Source organism: Schistosoma mansoni, chromosome W (assembly GCF_000237925.1).
Source record: "Schistosoma mansoni strain Puerto Rico chromosome W, complete genome".
Taxonomy (NCBI): Eukaryota; Metazoa; Platyhelminthes; class Trematoda; order Strigeidida; family Schistosomatidae; genus Schistosoma; species Schistosoma mansoni.
This window is the reverse complement of record NC_031502.1, coordinates 8,135,368-8,155,256: the sequence shown is the minus strand read 5'-3', so window position 1 is coordinate 8,155,256 and position 19,889 is coordinate 8,135,368. Positions and strand designations below refer to the sequence as shown.

At 35.2% G+C, this 19,889-nt stretch overlaps 1 protein-coding gene across 1 annotated transcript in view; it reads left to right on the top strand.

Moving 5' to 3' along the window:
* The window catches only part of Smp_126320 (hypothetical protein), a gene marked incomplete at both ends in the record, with an annotated part of 14,353 nt that extends 1,330 nt beyond the window's left edge, over nt 1–13,023 (top strand). The window contains 6 exons of the mRNA XM_018800111.1: nt 356–607; nt 2,483–2,688; nt 3,646–3,866; nt 6,421–6,710; nt 11,293–11,528; nt 12,652–13,023. Of these exons, the coding sequence (XP_018653957.1) occupies nt 356–607; nt 2,483–2,688; nt 3,646–3,866; nt 6,421–6,710; nt 11,293–11,528; nt 12,652–13,023 (1,577 nt within the window). The remainder of the gene's footprint in view (nt 1–355; nt 608–2,482; nt 2,689–3,645; nt 3,867–6,420; nt 6,711–11,292; nt 11,529–12,651) is intronic.
* Between the last annotated feature and the right edge of the window lie 6,866 nt (nt 13,024–19,889).

Below are 19,889 nucleotides of genomic sequence, written 5' to 3'. Positions count from 1 at the left end.
GGTTGTTAGAAGGGCATTCGGCCTTGTGACTTCCGCAGAATCTCGGCTTTCATCCTGAGGCGTCATAATTCTTCCTTCAACTCGGAGGGCAGAGTTTAAGTAGTTTAATTTGTTTATTCTGATTGGCGTTTTTAGCAATATTTTTTTCTACGAGATGGGGTTACCGACCCCATGTCCAACCCTCCTCCTTTACCTGGGCTTGGGAGCGGCAGTAACTCTAGAAGAGATACAGGCGGAGTTATCGTATTACAGCATGCGAGCACATTTTGGTTCCTGTTTGTTTGTATAATTGATGCATTGGACCATTTCTAAATGACACTGTTTTCTCTCCATCCAAACAATGCATACATAATAGGAGTACCAATCAGTCAACAATGGGATTCTCGCGGTTATCCGTATCCAATTCAAATAGCACAATTTGGTTTGAATCATTTCAGTAAATTAGTAATATCATCTGATCGAGCAAAATTTGAAAAATCTGAAAATGTTTTGTCGTTAGACAACAAAAATATGGAGTTAGATCTTATTGTTCCCAGTGATAATATAATTCATCGTTGGACTGATAGAGAGTTTATACATAAATGGAATGACAAACTTATATTATCAGGTATGGTAATCATTTAATTAAAATTATTAAATTTTAACTATACACTTCAAAGAAATCCTTTTTCATGGGATTGACGTGTGGGACAAAAATTTAGTCTAATAACGCGGTCTTAATTCTCTTGACATTTGAGTGACCTACAAAATTTTGTTTTCAAATGGCTTATGACATTTAATATTACTATTTTTCTGTTGACCGGTTTTTATCATATGTAAGACCTATTCTCCTGATCAATGGTCTTGTCTTTAATATCAGTTTATTCGAGAGTTTGCGTCAATAATCCTGTTTCGCGAGCAGTCATCACTTGGTCACATATCTCTTGGTCAGCATTCTATCGATTTATTTTAACAATCCAAAATGTGTTCATCAAGTCGCAAAGTCCTAAAGCATAAAAAAATAATCTGTTTGTGTATAGTAGGAATCTAGTGTTATGAGGTATCAAAAACGACGTGCTTTTTCTGATTTAGTGACCATTTTCATCACAAATCAGTGATTTTATCAACTGGGAAACACAAAGTAAGTGAACAATTGTTATTACCTAATTTGGTCTTATACCCGATTTCGTACGGAGTTGAATTTTCAATGAAGTCTTTTTAACAGTGGACACGTTACGGAATAAACGAAGACAGATACTTTAGAATTACTTTGTAGATGTTCATAGTACAGTATTATACGAATATAGACGTAAGTCCATCACTAAAGTCTTACATATAAATAACTATCTCAAAGGATTTTATTCGAAAATTTGGGCTATAACTGTCCACTTGACAGAAATGATAAATGTGAAGGTGATAATAATTCCTTAATAATAATTAAAAAAAGTTGGAACAGGGTATTAATAACTGAATACTATGCAAAAAAAATTGACAAACTAAAGAGCAATCGAAGAATGAGAGATTGTATGTGCTGTTTTCGTGTGCATATTTCTGGCTTGAAGATTTTGTCTATGCTTTCTTGACACATCAGAACATTACAAAGCGTAGATTGTAAAAGGAGAATCCCAAACGGCCAGCAGCTTAATACCAGACTATCTCAACCCCACCAGAATCCTCCATGAAAACAATCTATATAGTAAGGCGAGTAAAATCAAACTTAACAAGAATCAAAATTTGTGCAATGTAGAGGGTTTAGAAATTCAGCAGTTTAAACTTGAACTCTTCGTCCGAAATTAGCGTGTGCAATCTCCTGTTATTTTCATGAGATTTGTTGTATTGCGTATAAAAAGTGGAAAAAATTGTGTTAAGACAACAGTTTTATGTATGTGTTCTGATTCTAGAAAAAGTTTAATAAATATATATCGCTTCTGGTTGAAGAAATCAGATAATTTCATAGATTATATGAATCAATCATTCCATGGCATTCATAGAATGAAGATAAGTAGACAAATATAATTTTTTTCTCTGATGTTCTTACATTAACTGGATGCCCAATTACTGTGAAACTATTCGTCCAAATTTAGATGAGAATTCTTATTGTTTATTTATTTCTTGTTCATTCTTCGAATGCTATCACTCTCCAATTTTATTCATTCGAATACACTATGAGCATATCTATAAAGAAGTCTGGTTTTAAATTAAGTCATGATAAAAATTAAAGCACTATATATATATATATATATATATATATATATATATATATATATATAATTTCTTATTATTTCTGAAAACATGAAATATAGCCCGAAATTCCCTGAACTTAACTTGTCTATGAGGCTGATAGTTTTCGTACGGAGCGGGGTGACTACACTTAAAAATAAATATATTCACATTATTATAATTTCAGTCCCTTTTACACTCTGTATGAAATATAGCTTATTGGTTCATGCATGAATTCTGTGGTTATGATAGTGATGCATTTGTCCAATTTATTCTGCTATAGTTGGTAAACTAAACTCCTATGGTCAAGCATTGTCAATAATCCCAAAGCTTCAAGAATGGGATTATCTCATTATGATTGGTCGTCAGTGGACATATGGAAGCTATATTGAATTATCACTTTTATGGTATCCTCCAGTTGGAAGATCCAAGAATTACCCTACAAAAAGTCTAGTTGTATACAATTGTTCATCATCTCCAATTAGACATGTCAGTTCGGTATTTATTTATATTGTAAATTAATAAACAACAGTAATAATTGTAATGAATATGTCAGTGTTGAAAATAGGCTTAATATTTTTGTGCGACAAATAATTTTCAATTGTTTATAACGTGAGATTTCCTCGATCTCCTTATTCTTTAGTATCTGTCTGACACTCATGAAGTGAACTATTATTTTGTGAGTAAATAACAACAGAAATCACACAATACATTGTAATAAAGAATATCGTATATTTATGGTCATTTATTCATGATCACTTTGGAGCTGAGCACAGAAATGAGTTAGCCTAATTCACCATGTCAGGTCAACGCAACAAGATAAAGTTAACTGGCTAAGCAGCAGAGGAATCAAGGCAATCGTAGTGCCTATGATAACTCAAAAGGCTAAAGATCGAGAATGTGGTTCTGTAAGATAGAGTGTAAAGGTACATGTGATGGAATACTGGAACTCAATATCTAAAGAAGACAAAGGGCAAATACATTTGCACCGATTTCGATCTATTTCATCCAACGTTTCCAACTGGTTACCAAAATGAGGCAAAAACGATTTTCTAAACTTAAGCCTTTTAAGTTTATGAACCGCGTACTTACCGTGGAATCAAGCTCCATGTAGTTCGCATCCTGAATAGCTTATTCCCCAAAACACCGAAAAAGTGTATAAATATTCACACACTTTTCTGTATATCATCATCAGTTTTATCAAAGAATATATTTTCTCTCAATAGTTTGAGGGTGGGTTCAAGAGTTATTAGGGGTATAGTAAAAGTCCTATTGAAAAATATTGTTTTGCATTTACTCTTGTGTTTACTGTTTCGTTAAGATTCGATTCGCGTAGCTAGATGCGGGTCATAACATCTAGTAACTGTTTTACTGTTGACTTGATCAACTCAAATATTAATTACATAATAATTTATTTCACTGTGTACTAACTTTTCTGTCTTTCAGCAAACCTATGCTACTATCATTCATAATAATAAAGTCACATATTGGATGCCTGAATGTGAAAGACAAGCCAAGATGTATGGATTTGTTGATAGTATTAAGGTAGCACGTGATCTTTACACTGATTTAATGAAAGTATTCTACCCACATCGAAAGTCATCGGAATATGCTGGTTTAAGTATTATGAAATTATCCAATACTGTTAACGATGCTAAAAATCTATCGTAAGTATTCCGACTTTTTGGTATAGGCGATCATTCTGTGGTTCGTGTTGGGACTACTTAAAAAATTGTGATTGTTTACTTTGAAATAATATAGATGTCACGATCTTTTGTTATCATGTTCAATGTTTCTAAGAATATATATATTATGTCGACTCGGTTTACTTTTATTACCATATAACCTTACAAATTTCCTCCCCAAATGGCTGTTAACTGAATAACTATTAAATTTACGAATTCACAGACAACACAACTCGTTACGTTTTTGCTAATTACAGGTTAAAAGTGTTAAATGTTTGGAGGTAATCAATAAAAAACCCTGGACCCAGGTTTCGCGCTAGTTGGTTTACTTACAATCTTCATGAAACTGATAAATCATCACCTAACACCATTACATGTCGCAAGAAATATCGATCCACTCAGACTGATGACCACATTGCAACATAATCAATAAAATTCTGTTAACATTTAAAGACTAAACAAATATGATATTAGTCACTATTCTGTGACCAATCACTCATACAAATTTTGTGTATTTGTGTTTAAACTCCACACCGTCCCTCTGAGCACTAGTGGTTATGCATGAGTGCTCCAAACTGAAAAGGGTGAAATGACGTTAAATTTTTATTTTTTTTTCGGGGTCAAATAATTCCAAATCACCAGCCCTTGTGTTTTAATTATATGCCGTCGGATTCTGGTTTTTAAATGTCAACTACAAACCAGTTAGACGCTCCACAGTCATAATGTAGTGAACGAATACTCAGGTGAGGAAGACCAATGTATTGTTTAATGCAAAATTACAGAGTGTCTTCGTAAATTATGAAAACCATACATTAAATACATCATTTGCATATCTTTGCATTGTCTCTAACAAGTTTCATCGTTCCTTCATTCCTGTTTTTATCTTGATTGATTACAGTTCCCTTCTCTATTTTCTTCACTTCAATCTTCTAAACCGTCTGCTCGCAGACATTCTACTTCCTACTGATACTCATTACTACTTATATCTGCAAATATAGGCAGTACTAGCTCAAACATAACAATAAACATTTGATCTTCAATCTTTGGAACACGAGTATCAATTCTGTCCCATAGATACACGCCTAGGCGGTTAAGTATTATCATCGTCTCCTACATTGTAGGCGTATATCACTGCTTTGTGAATAAACGTGTACATACTGAGTTTCATTATTGTTTATTTGCATCGTTCGGAATTTATCGACACCCTCTATCCAAACAATATAATATAGACATTTAATATATTTTGAAGGTCGATATTTCTAAAAGACGACTTAATGAGAGTTTTTGCGTTCGGGTCTGGGGCCTACGTTTTATGTGAAGGCTAATGATGCTAGCTTACTGCCCAAATGGAAGTAAATTAGTGTTCGAGCTCGAACCAAGTATTTTATAGTTGGAAGCATAATGTTTTGACTGCTAGAAATATATGAATTTACTGTTCGCTCGATTTAAATCGTTTTACATCCAGGACATGCTTTTTAATTTTCATAAAGGCTCCTTATAAATGGACCTTGTATTTCCCTACACTGAAAGATTAGTTTGTACATCTGTTTTGTCACTTGAAAATTGGCTTGGATTTTGACAATACAAACAGATAGTTTATTTCTCGACACTTACCACTGGATTCTTAATTATATTCTGGATGATTTCACTTCGTAACCAGTAAAACTATTGTTGCCAAGTCTTCCACTATCTGACCCAGTTACTCTTATTGTTTAGTATCCTTTAGACATTTTACCTCACTCGACTAGTCCCCAAAATCAGAACGCAGCTTGGACAGGAACGTAATTATATTTCAAAACAAACCAAGTTGAATTAGAATGATTTTTTTAGTAAGAAAAATGTTAGAATACCTGCAATTTTACACAAAATTCTGTAGTCTCAGTTTATCTGACAGCTCTGATTGGCTTGAAATAGTTCAATCAGCATGGTCCAACATAATCTGCATGGATCATGCTTTATTACAATGTCCTACTAGCAATTGCATAATGAAAGAACAAATAACATGAATTCATTTATTTTGTGGATTTTTTTCAGCTGCTTACAACCCATGACCATAGTATTATTCATTAAAAGGAAACGAGGTTAGGTAATTTATATCAGAAACTTTTTGAATAAATTGAGTTAATATGTAGGAGGTAGAATAATAATCAAAGATAACAATACAGAAGAATTAACATTGCTTAAACGTTCGCTTATTTGTAGGTTGAATACATATGAATGTTATAGCACAGCATGAAAACAGATCTTTTGTTGGTTAATGATATTACCGAGGCTGTACAATCTTAAATAGAAAAAAAGTGTTTAGAATTTAATCCGGTACATTTGTGTGGACACACTTTTCTGAGGAGTCCTATCCTTGGATAAAATAGCTATCTAATGCTTCCTGGCTTTCATTGATTATTTGTAGTCATTTCGTGACCTGACTTATGATATTGAATTTAAGCTTTAATTCCAGCAGTATATGACATAATTTATCCATAAATGTGTTTATTTCAACTGTTTTTTGTCATTTGATCCATGTCTTTTCTATTTCCAGTCATGTACAAGTATTAAAGATAAATTTCTATATTAATGCTCAATATAACAATGATATCACGATAGAAAAGTTATACCTTGGTAAATTAACTAATTTACGATTAATATTTCCAACTGTAAATAAAATAAAATCGGCAGAAAAATTATTTCATGAAATACGTTTTATGTCTGCTGCTGATTGGTTTATTAAGCATCAAGATAAAAAGTCTGGTGGTTGGTCTGTTAATGTTCGACGTTCATTGAATGGTAGAAAAGCTCTAAAACCTGGATGGTATTCCGCTATGGGTCAAGGTAATTCTAAATTGTTATTTTTTTTCAATATTTTAACCAATAGTGTAATACCTTCAATTACTTTCTGTTGTATGGTTCTAACGGAATTATACTATCGTAAAATGATTGTCTCTAGTATATTTAAAATCATTTTGTCATTACGGCTTCAACGATAATTTTTCAACGAATGGAGCTGGGATATTAATTGTAGTACTAAATCTATTGTATTGTGCTTTTGTCAATGGCTAATAGATATTTTCTTGGGAGAGTGAATCATGTAAGAAGCCTACATATAATTCATTGCTAGGGCTAATTTATTATTAATGTTCACTTGTAGGATGTGATAAATACATAGTTTTAGAAGAAGAAAGCCCCTAAATACAGTATACTGTTGTCAGTAAAGTGGATATTCATTGGTTAATGCTTAAACTTTTAATCACTTGCAGGGATATTAACAATAATAATGACACAAAATATATTTGACAAAGCTGCTAAAGTTGTTTAGTGCGCGTTTTGTACGTATCCAAGTCATACATGTTCGATCCATTTCATGAAAAGGAATTAGGACTATTTATTTTTATTTATTTGAACACATAAATATTGGCACAAGGGGACACCAGATATATATGCGCCACACAAAACTATGAGAATAGGAGGAGGAAAAGAAGGTAAGATGCGTATAAAAAGAGAAGAACAATAACAACCACAGATTAGTGTGTGTTAGTGTAATAATAAGAATAATGATAAGGGAAACAGAAATGTACGACCAGAAGAACTCTTTCAGTTGAGAAAGTTACATCCACTTTTTATGAAGAAAGCAAAAGAAGGTTACAGCAGGATCGCTACAGCTTCTATTCTGAGTCACATCTGATAACGTCTCTAGCCACTGTGGTGCACCACCTCTTTGACCCCAACCAGGGAGTCGTGAAGGACCAACAGATTCCAGCCCTTTGCAGCTTTCTTTCGTACCGCGACACCATGTCATACACTGACCACCTCCCCGCTTTTTCCAACCAGTCCCAGAGTCGGCAAATAATGCACGACGTGGAATTCTCTGGGACGACATTTGTACAACATATCCAAGCCACCGAAGTCGGTGTTTCAAGATGGTGACACCAATTGGATTATCGTCTCTGCGCCCGAACACTCGGTGCCGAACCTCTGCATTACTAACATTGTGTTGCCACTGGATGTTAGCAATCCTTCGGAGACAACGATGATCGAACACAGACAATTGTATAACATCCTCAACTCGGAGAGGCCAGGTTTCACAAGCATAGAGCAAAACTGCTCTCACCAACGCGTTGTAGATCCGACCTTTTACAGCCAGACTAACATCACGAAGGCGCAAGAGATGGCCCAGATTGGCATTAGTCGCTTGGCTTTCACTATACGTGGATTTATCTCACCACCCACGCCACCATCAGCACTTATGTAGCTACCTAGATACACGAACTTCTCGACTACTTCAATCTGCTCACCACCCAAGGTGAGTACAGGAATAGAATCCTGCCAGTCTTGCAAGAGTACTTTGCACTTCGAAGGTGCAAAGCACATACCGTACCTGCGGACACTGATTGCCAACTGGTTAAGTGCGGATTGCATGGCTTGAGCATTATCGCACAGTAAGACAATATCATCCACATACTCCAGGCAACAGATCCACACCGCCGTTACTTACATCCGTCAGAGCTGTTTCCAGAATGTCATCGATGGCAAAGTTGGAGAGGAATGATGAGATTGGGCAACCCTGTCTAATCCCACTGCTTGAATGGAACAATCGAGAGAGGTGGTTGTATGTGCTCACTCTGCCTGAGGTGTTTGTATATGGAGCCCTTAAGATGTTAATAAACTTTTCAGGTACACCGTTCTTCAATAGACAATCCCAGAGAACAGTCCTGTCCAACGAATCGAAGGCAGACCTGATATCAAGAAACATTACGATTGTTGGCCTGTGATAAGTATGACGGTGTTCTAACATTTGGCGGAGGGTGAAGATGTGATCAATGCATCCTCGACCAGAACGAAAACCAGCCTGCTCCTCGCGAGTCAATCGTTCGCGGGTTTTAAACAACCTACGAAGAATGACAGAAGCCAATATTTTGGACGCAATCGGAAGTAGACTTATCCCCCGATAGTTGTTACAGGAACGACGTGAACTCTTTAAAAAGATAGGGACGACTATTGACTCATTCCATGATGTTGGAACACTTTCTAGCTCCCAAACCTTTGCAAACAACACAGTCGGTTCCTTAGCCAGAAAGTCACCACCATCTTTAAAAAGAGCCGGAGGTAAGTCATCTGGGCCCGGTGATTTGTACCGTTTTAAGAGTTGGAGTTCCTTGCGGACTTCCGCCTCGTTTGGTGGATCAGTTGTCACCGGCCATGGGGGGCGAGACAAACTGGTTGATGTTACCGGAGCAGCAGGCCAGTCGAACTGCCCTTCGAAAAATTCCGCCCATCGTCCAAGACGTCGAGAGCTGTTAGTGATTGGCATCCCGTCGTCCTCGTAGATTGTTTCACTCACACCAGACTTCTTGCTGCCAGTGGCTCGGATGAGTTGGAAGAGCTTCCGGCAGTTACTAGATGCAGCTGCTGCTTCCATTTCATTAGCACGCTCCGACCACCAGGCTTCTCGGTCCTTACGCAAGCTTTGCCCGATTTCACTACGTAACAGCCTTCGTTTGTGGTCAAACTCACGGTCACCCGGAGAAGACCGACGGGCTTCCATCAGTTGTAAGGAGCCAGAAGAAACCCAGTGCTTGTAAGCGAGACGTTTCGCGAAGCCGCAAGCGGCTTTACTCGCCATTTTCATGGCGTCGTGAAGATGCAACCAATGCTCATCTATACTTTTCGGTGGGATGGTAGCTAGCCTGGAAGCTAGCTCGGTTCGATACTTAGTGGCAACAGAAATTGCAACCAATTTACTTACATCAATCCGTTGGTAACGGTCAATTTGTCGGCCACTGAAAAGCAAGGTAAGATTGGCGCAGACCAAGGCATGATCAGAGTCCAGATAGTTACTCCAAAAGGAGTGGCAGACTGTACACAACCACGCCAGCGGTAGCTGGTCGCGATGTGATCACTCTGAGTCCAGGCTTGAGATGCAGAAGGGGAGGACGCCAGGTGGCACACCGGCGATGACTGTGCCGGAAGTTAGTGCTAACCAGAAACAGGTTGTAGTCTCTGCACAGTTGCATTAGACGGTCGGTCCCCGTTATCTGTCCTGCAACCAACAAGTCCCCGTCGGCCGCCTAAAGGACTCTCTTCTGTTCCTAGATGCCTGACCTGTGCATTCAAGTCTCCAGCTAGTACTACAATATCTGTCGGACGCGCTTTCTGGAGAAGAACAGTTAACTGGTGTTGTGGTGCGGGCTACTTATATCGACATAAGTAGTATCTATCGTGAGTAAGGAATAGAACATCTGACAGCCGAAGATTGAGAAGAACAGAAATAAAAAACAATTGGTGTGGAAATCCAGGAACAATGAAGCCTGAGACAATTAAAGAACAATTTGCAAATAGAGTATCATAGTATGGTTTTTGTATTTTATCAAGGTACGTTGTAAGTTGTGCTAAATACATAGTTGGTTGTCCTCACCTGTGTTCTCATTCACTACAGTGGTAGCATTCATCCTTGATTGCATCCCAATACACAAAAGTAGCGAGGTGGCTGAGGTAAGAGTGGCAACAGCCGTTTCAAAGAAGAAACCAAACATTACCTAGTTGTGCACAAAGTATGTGAAGCTGTTCACTGGAGAAGGAGAGCCGTACGGATTTTGCGACAACGTAAAGCACGAAATCCCGATAAAGAACAATGGAGTAAGTGTATTTACAACACGTCGTGTCCCTGTGCATTTAGAGGCTGAGGTAAAGCGACAGGTCCAAGAGATGTTGTAAGAAGATATAATTAAGGAGGCGGACAGCCCAGATGAAATCAAGGATGAATGCTACCACCAATTAACTGTACTTCTCCAGAAAGTGCGTTTGACAGATACTATTCAAGCTTCTAATTAAAACCGACTAAATATATTATACACTTAATCTTCTTTTTACAAGAAGGTATCAAAATGGCTAACGAATGGCGTCTGTTTTAGTGCATTAGTCTGTTCTATGCTAGTTTACTGGGATCCGAAACATTTTGAGGGTTCGATGGATACTGTGAGTCAATAATATCAGGCTTATTTTCAGAGTTTTAAATGGGTAGAGTAAGTCCATCAATGATGTGAATCTTCACCAACCGTGATATGTTTTGTACAGTTTAAGCCTCTTTTAAATCTCCGTGTATGACAATTGGTTCTGTATTAGTTTGGCAAACAGAGTTAATTTCTGAATCAAATAGAATAACACTGTATGAAGTCACTACTTCCATTAATTTTGTTAGGAGATTCAGATTTCGCGATTGAGGTTCCCGAATCGCTGAAAAACAATAATCACAGACAATAAATTAAACAATTCAGGAACGATCGCATGGAATCAGATGCATTTATTTTGTGTCGGTTAAATCACAACCTGAGGTCCATTTGGTCATTTACAATCGTGTTAATTTTCTCTCTCTCTCTCAGCTGACTAATAAACTTAATTAATTATATATTTATTTCAGGTCAAGCGATTTCGCTTCTAGTTAGAGCTTATAATTACACTAGGAACCCATTATATTTGGAAGCTTGTCATCGTGCATTAGATTTGTTTAGTGTAAATATAAATCATGGAGGTATTCGTTCGTATTTCTTCAATCAATCTGATCTAGTATGGTTCGAAGAGTATCCGTTTAATCCTCCCATTCATATATTAAATGGGTTTATTTATTCACTCGTAGGTTTATATGATTATGTCAAAGTAAGTCTAACACTTAAAATTTTTATTTTATTAAAACCATATAATGAAGCATTTAATTATTTGTTTAATGGTTAGACCATAACATCAGTCTATGAAGTGTGGCAGTAGTCCATTGCCTAAAGTATTGGGAATTCAATCAATAGGTCAGAGGTAACATAACTCTAAATCTGTAACAATGGCGCAAATAAATTCATTTTTAGTCTACAGTTACGCCTTTAAATAAGTGTTATTCTAATAATTTTCAGTCCCTGACTTCATTGCTTTTTTGGAACTCTCTTTTTATGTTTACTTTATATCTTATGCAGTAAAATTCCACTATTTTGTGGGACAAGTAGAATAATATTTGATAAGTGCTTCTGTTATTTGAACGAAAAACTAATCATACTTAGTTTATTCGACTTGTAACTCAGAAGACTTAATTTCTAGTTTCTTTGAACAATAGAAGAGATTTCACAGCTCTTTATACCTTTCTCCATCTTATGTAAAACCAATTACTTGAATTCTTGTGATATTTCATAATTGTATAACAGTATATAACTTAATGTTACGCCGTGCATAACCATTTTCACGCATACAATCCTGGAATATTAGAAGTTGTACTGATTGAAGTGTTCTCTTGTGGTTTTATAGATAGGGTTCAGGTCTAGTCTTGCTCTATAAAACAATGTCTGACTCTGAATTTCTATTCAGAAATCTAAGAGACCTGAACTTTGGCACTGTCACATGTCTCTGAAGGTGCGTTGGTATAATTCATAAAAGCAGAGCTTGACGGTATTCTTGATTAAAGTCATTTCACTAACATTACTCATCTTGCAGCTATGTATCTTAATACAGATTAACCGAAAGCTTTTATCATATAAAAAAAACAGTTTTACTCATGATTAAAATTAATGCTAGTCAAATGTAACTAGTAGATACCGTTTAACACGATAGATTCGTGTAACATTTTTAAGCATAACATGGATTACCCCATTGTTTAATGATCCCTTTCTACTTTAACATTATGAATCTATGATACTTGTGTTAGTGCAGTTTACATTTCAAGATTACGACTTACAGCTAGCTGTCTGTCAAAATCGCTTTTCATTTTATTGGTTCACACGACCTGTTTCCTCTCTTGTAGTTATTGGTGAACTCTCCAGATCCTTTGACTTCATCCTATCTTTCGAAAGCTCAAAATTATTTAGACACAGGATTGACAAGTTTGTCTAAATTACTCCCACTATTCGATTCTGGTAGTGGAAGTTTCTATGATCTTCGTCATCTTTCAACGGACTATAATAATCAACCGGTGAAACAGAGTCGATCTGCATTTACTAGAAATCTTTTTCAATTATCCACTGGGCCCAATCGAGCTCGTTGGAGTTATCATTCTTTGCACATTAAACAACTCCAAACTTTAATTGATTTAGATCCAAAACGTGCTGTTCAGTGGAATACTACAGCTACTCGATGGACTGCTTATCTTCAAGGTTCCAGATCTCTTCAAAATTAATGTACTTACTTTTTTTTACTATCGAATTACTTTCAACATCTTTGTGTTTTAAGACTAATTCCAATCACTTACACTACTGTTGCACATACATACCAGTTAGTAATTTACATTTATTTTGATATTAGTCATTATACATTATATGTATACAATATCTCAGTGGTTAGTGGGGAATTACATGTAATTTCATTTACTTATTTAGTATTCTACTTAAGGCAATGCTTAAACTTTTAAGATTGAGAGTCACACCTAGTTATCTACTGAATAATTTGTAAGATCTTATTGATGGATCACTTCCATGTTGGTTTACTGTTTTATATTTTATGACCAAATAGACTTTCCTAGTTCCTTTTGGTGTTTTCTACTTATGGCTAATAATAATAATATTGCATCAACTAGCTCCTACACGGCTTTTGTAGATATGGACGTCCTTTTTGACAGTGATTTCTCAACCAAAGATTTTTCATTTGAGAAACATTCAATTTCAAGAACGACATCTTTTTACAGATAATTCTTATTGCTGAAAACATTGGTTCACTGGTTATACATTTGTTCAGATGTTATCGGAAAGCAGACGTCATAGCATTTCCAAGATACTAGTCTGTCGTATGTCAGCACTTACAATACTTTCTAATTAAGAGGGAGTAAGCTGACCCTGTATCGTTCTTTTTATGATTTCGAATCCTGATCGAAAGCTAATCTTTCATCATACTACCAGTTTAGGTAGTTATATACAGTTCCAATGTTTAAAATTAGCCTATTAGAGCTGTCCAGTAGTTTATTCAAAGGCTGGAACATCTCTGTGATGTCTCGATTTATGGCAAAAGTATTTTTTTCTTTAAAGTGACGACTAGCTAGATTGGTCAATTTGAAGTTACCGATGGAAACAGAAAATGATATGACCGTAGACTTGCTAAACTGTATTGTTGCTTACTCAGTCTGTAGAGTTGTATAGATCTTATTATTCATTGGTCATACCTGAATGAAGATTTTCGGTAGAGTCCACATAGTAAATAATCTAAAATAGAGTCTAAATTCTTTTAGAACATGGTTTGAATTTCAATAGTACTAAATATAGAAATCATATAAACTATACCGTAAATAAGAGTACTATTATAAGTTTAAGTACTTGAATCGAGAGAGCGATGATTCGGTGTTCAAGGTTTTCGATTTCCAGTCACTACTTTTCGTATTTGAACCTCACTCCATCGGGTAATAACACTAATGCTTACATTTAGTGTGGTTCAAAACCAAGTATGTAAATCTATTACTGGTAGAAGAGTTGTTTTGTCAAATGAAAAAAAGAATGACAATTACTGGCAGGAACAGATTGATTAAAAGAGGTGTTTACAATGTCTACAGAATTTGTTTGTAACAAAGTTTAACTGTGTAGCTTGATATGATTTCATTTAAGGTACATAGTTTATACCTACTCTCTGTCAATTTAACCATCAAATAAGCTGACTTTGTGAATAGTTTGCAGTTAATAAATATGGATATAAACATGTTTAGTCGTTTGATTATCGCATCCATCTTTTGACAAGTTATGTGTAATTAAACATGTGAATATACTTCTGATTAGTTAGGTTACATTTCAATAAATCTGACGACTATTAAGCTTAATATATTTTTGCTGGCTTCAAAATTCCTCGATACTATGATTAAGAAAAACGAAAGCTTGCAGCGACTTTAGTACGAAAACTGTCTATTTTTTTCTTAACGTGTAAAATTTATGGAGACCGTCGAGTCGAAAGATGTATGCCACCATAACGACCTTTAGCGTCTCCCGAGTTATCTTGAGAAACTAAGGCTTATTTTATCTGGTAAGAATGTAGTCGATATGGTAGAACAATTCATTAATAAAATTCCTAAAAATTACAATTTTCAAATAGTTTGCATGACTAATAAGTTTGCTGAGATGGGGTCTTCCATATTAATGTCTCAACTCGCCTATAGTATTCCAGGTCGTTATACTTCTGAATCCTCTGTAAGGTTGATATGACGAGATGTAAAGGCAAAATTATATTGTGATTCTTGTCCAACATTACTTCCGTTTTTAATTTAATATTATGATTACTTGATGTAATATTTATTTTTTAGTGTGCTATTTTATTCAGTATAACATTGATTTATTTCAGTTTGATGTTGATTGAGAATAAAATATTCTTGTAATAACTTAAAGTGAACTATATTCAGCATGAAATGCAACGTGCAATTTTGCTATAATTCGATATCTGTAACTTTTTCCTAATTAATAATCAAATGGGTATACAAATCAGTATATAAATAAGTGCATTTTCGACTAAGGTCGTCGTCGTTTTTTGCGGTTAATAAATCTTCACTTGTACCAGTCTTGGTTATTTTAGTTTGAGTAGTGGGAATTGTAGTGGTTCCTTGTTTTTTGAGTATAAATACTAAATGACGTGGACTTAACGAACGTCGATTATACATTTATCTGTGAGGAATCTAGTATGATAAAGAATACCCATGATAGTTCTTTGTTCCTGGTTTCACATGTTTAATGATAGCCGGTTGATTTAAAGCGATTATGTTTGGAACGTATTGAAGATGGCCTTTTTGTAAAATCCAATCTCAGATACCGAAGACCTAATAAGCTTGGGGATCCTACCAGCTGCCGATTTTTCCTTCTGTACTTTCTCTCATGAGCTATATTTTCCTTAGCTTCATTTGTCCTGCTAATGTGTCCAAAAGACAGGTCTAGATTTCATAGCGTTTGGAACAAATTTCTCTACAGCATTGGTATCACTTTACCTTTGTGGCTTTCGTTAGATCCTTCGTTTCAGTTGCTTGAGTAACTGGCGTTCCTACAATCCACTGAAGAATTATCATCGTGATTTGCTTCAATAAGATTTCTCACACTCAATGGACCCGTCCATTTTGTTATGTCCCGATAAGAATAGTGAATAGTAACTTTGGGATCCGTTTATGGACCAATACTATGCATATATTTTATATCGTATAATTGTTAACTAACTAAACTATTCATATTCATGTCCCCCTTATTATGAGCTTTATTTTGACCTATGAACTATTATTATACCATTTACCATCCCTAGTCTATTAGTTATTGCCTCCCACATTCACAGCCACATTTGGCTAAATCATGTACAAATGTTGTTTCTTATTTTATGGTACGATGTCTGTTTGATATATAAACCCAGTATGTTTTACGTAAATGATTCATATTGCAAAGGCTGTTATTGGTGTCCTGGAATTAACTGGCTGGGCTAGGCAGAAAGCAGGACCGACAAGTACTCTAGACTGCTCGTACGGGTTTCGTGTGTCATTGGTCCGATCGATAATTCACTGCTCTTTAACTGACGGTATTATCACGTTATACATTAACAGGGCACACAGGCCACAAGTTATAACACATTTTTATTAATTTCTTTGTCCCACAACTTTTCCGGCACAAAAATCCTTCATTTCGTCACCCTATGTTTTATTTCCATTCCATTCCATTTAACGTCAACAATCATATGCTATATAGACGACATTAGAACGAATCTTAAGTGACGTTGATAAATTTCAGCTAATCAAGTCAGTCGGCATTGAGTAAGAGTATATTAAACAAAACCAGGAAAATTAGAGTGGATAAATTTCTTTAACATGGTTTAAAAACATTTCAAGATTAGAAAGAGGCTCTACAGTTTTGAAGTCGTAATGCATACGGCACAAAAACCCATTCATGTGGCTCCATAACCGTCGACCTCTGGAGCCATGTTAAGGTCGCAAAAATTCTTTTAGCATCGACCACATTGCTTCTGCATTATTGGCTTGGTGGAGTCTACAAAATCGCGCTCGTGAACGACGATACGATGCACGTAACCAACTCTAGACAGGTATCGATATGCTTCTCAGTCATTTGTGTATACTGTAGTACCCGGCTGCACATACTTTCTTCTGACTGGCTTTATCGTTGTATCCTGTCGGTTTCTCACGTGCTCGAGATGTCCCTTTTGAGATGATCTATCATATATATCAAGGAGCTGTCAAGTATACTCAACGAGGAGTTGCTTACTCAATCTTTAACACTTCATCTATTGAATTAGCGTTTTCTAACGACTGTTTTGTCGATTTCTACAATTCTCCTGATTCCCCCAAACGACTGATGCAAACTTCATTGCACATATATCTCAACAGTACTCATACCATTGAACTGCCGTAACATTCGCTAAAGTTGCAGCCAGTGCAACCCAGTATACAACAATTATCAAAATCTGTCTTCATGTCCATCAGGGTCGAGTAAAGGAAGTCTCCGTTCTAGCAAACGTTTTCCTTCAACATATGATTACATCGAAATACAAAATCGTCACGTTATTCTGCACAATGTCCAGCAGTCATTTGAATATCGCTGTCACAAATAAAAGAATTTTTCAATAATCCCATCTGTCGTAACCGCTCAACTTCAACGTTCTCCTTGAAATCCTTTGTATACTGATCGTGTGTAAGCATTGGGTATTGAAATAGGCGCCGTGACCAGAATTTCGCTCAGTCGCTTCTGATCGGCTCGTCCATAAATTATAGTTTCGTCACCATTTTCAAACACCTCTATGTCTAGTGAATACTGTAGAATAAAATTATCTCCAAAATCAACATTCCCATTCAAAATGTACTCTGTGATTTAAGTATATTTGTCTGTGCTATGATTGCTTCAACCTAGGACGTCAGTAAAGCATTTTTACCATCTAGTTCTATAGTTTGTATCACAAGCAGACCTTATGAAGACAAACATTGAGAACAAAAAAGCAATGCACATATGTTTCGTTATATTATATGGTTCGTCATCAGTGAGCCTACATTATCCTTATTTGGACTGTCAGATCTCACATTGAGTGGTTAACATTTAAGCTACTGTCATCAAATTTTATTAAGTATTATCTTCTATTCCACTACACTGATCACTTGATATATTAATTTGGAAAAATTATGATTTTCACAAAATTTAATAGAAAAACTACAGATTTTATTCAATATTATCTAACCTGCTACAATGATATATGTATAATACTAACAAAAATGAACTGATCGACTTATCATTTTCTTAATTTACGTGCAAAGTCAAAATACTTTATCACTATAGTAATAACTGATTTTCGTCCACTTTGTAACGACACTCGTCTGACCAGCAGTTTCTTTACAAATTTCTTCAATAACATAACTGTAGTTGCATCAAAATGATATTATGGACTTGACGCAAGTGAACTCAAGACAACTGGAGTTTATATAGTTCGGAATATCAATCATTCACCTAAATTTTCCTTCATACCGCAGTGATATACACTACAATTGAACTTTGAAATGAACAGATCCAACCTATGTGTTAGTGTACTGTTCTTACTTTTGTTAATTTTATGTAAACAGATGAAAAAGGTTAAATGTGTTCTAAGCTGTATGCGCAAAATCGTACTTACTTACGAATTTCACATCTACCTGGGTGATTAGATTAGCCAAGATAATGTCCTCGTAGATAATGTCATAACTAGGTGGGTAATCTTATTCGCTATAGCTAATTTGCTCTTATATTTACTCTATCGTATAAGTATGTTATATAAGAATTGTCTTATTATGCTAAATAAAAATGGCTAATCCAAGTGATTTACTGGAAAACGTGGACAAATTCATTCATATCTCTTTTCATTTTTCAAAAATTATTAACGCAATTGAATTTGTAACTTGATTCTATCATACTTGACCAGTAATGAGTGAAGACCAAATTAATGTTCATCTCTCAAAGTCATTTGTCGTATTCCCTATTAACGCTCATGCAGGATTTGAACTGGCCACTTTTACTCATTCGAATCCTTCGAGAGTCGAACCGAAAACCTTGGTCTGTGTGTCTTCGCACAGGAACTAATATACAATAAATAAATTTATTCATTTTTAACCCATTTTCCTAATAATTTTTCACCATTACAGATGCCTAGTTAGGATTTACTCCATTATTATATTAAGGTTGTTCCATAAAATCAAAGTTTTCTTAACGTTGTTTTGTTTCAAGTAGATAGTGTTTGAATCTTAATGATTTACCAGAAGATCCTATTGAATAAAATTTAACTGCAAGTTAAATTTATGAACCGATTCGTATCCCGTAAAAGGAACATTGACTAATATTTAAACTAAGACTATAAGGAGTACATGGGGTAATCTTTTTAACGTAAATTTTAAAGTAGTAATATTTTCAGTATTTAAAGAAAATACTAAAAATAGTGTCACTTGTACATAACCAAATGAGATCATCGGATTAAATATTATATTAAGCTTTCAACTCAATTTTTGAGCCAAGCATGTTTAGTAGAGATCATAACTGGTACAGACTGCCAATATAATGTAAGGTATGAACAAGAAAAATTTTTTATCATTACGACTATACTATTGAATTTAGTAACAAAGTTAACGAATTGTAGGTTTGAAAAAATAGATCATCTCTTAAAAACGACCAAACTAGATTTTATTCAATTAGCTGGACAATTGTTCTCTCATTTTCTTTAGAAGATTCACCTTTACAGGAAAGTTCCCATTATTTACAGTTCAGTCATCCTTACGATTTTTTCTGTCATTATAACAGATACCAACCAGGTGTACAATAGAAATATCAACCTAGCTTTTCAATCTCACGTATTTTAAAACCTTTGCAAACAAAATAAACATTGAACGGTATAACTGTTGTATAAACAATATCACAAGAACTTATTAATTTTATTGTCTAAACACTCAAATGGTGTTTGTTTTATTTCAACAAAATAAATAAGTTGTCTCTGTCTACGACATCGCGCTACAAAAAGCGTGAAATGTACTAAAGTTAACTCAGTAATATCATATATATATATATATATATATATATATAT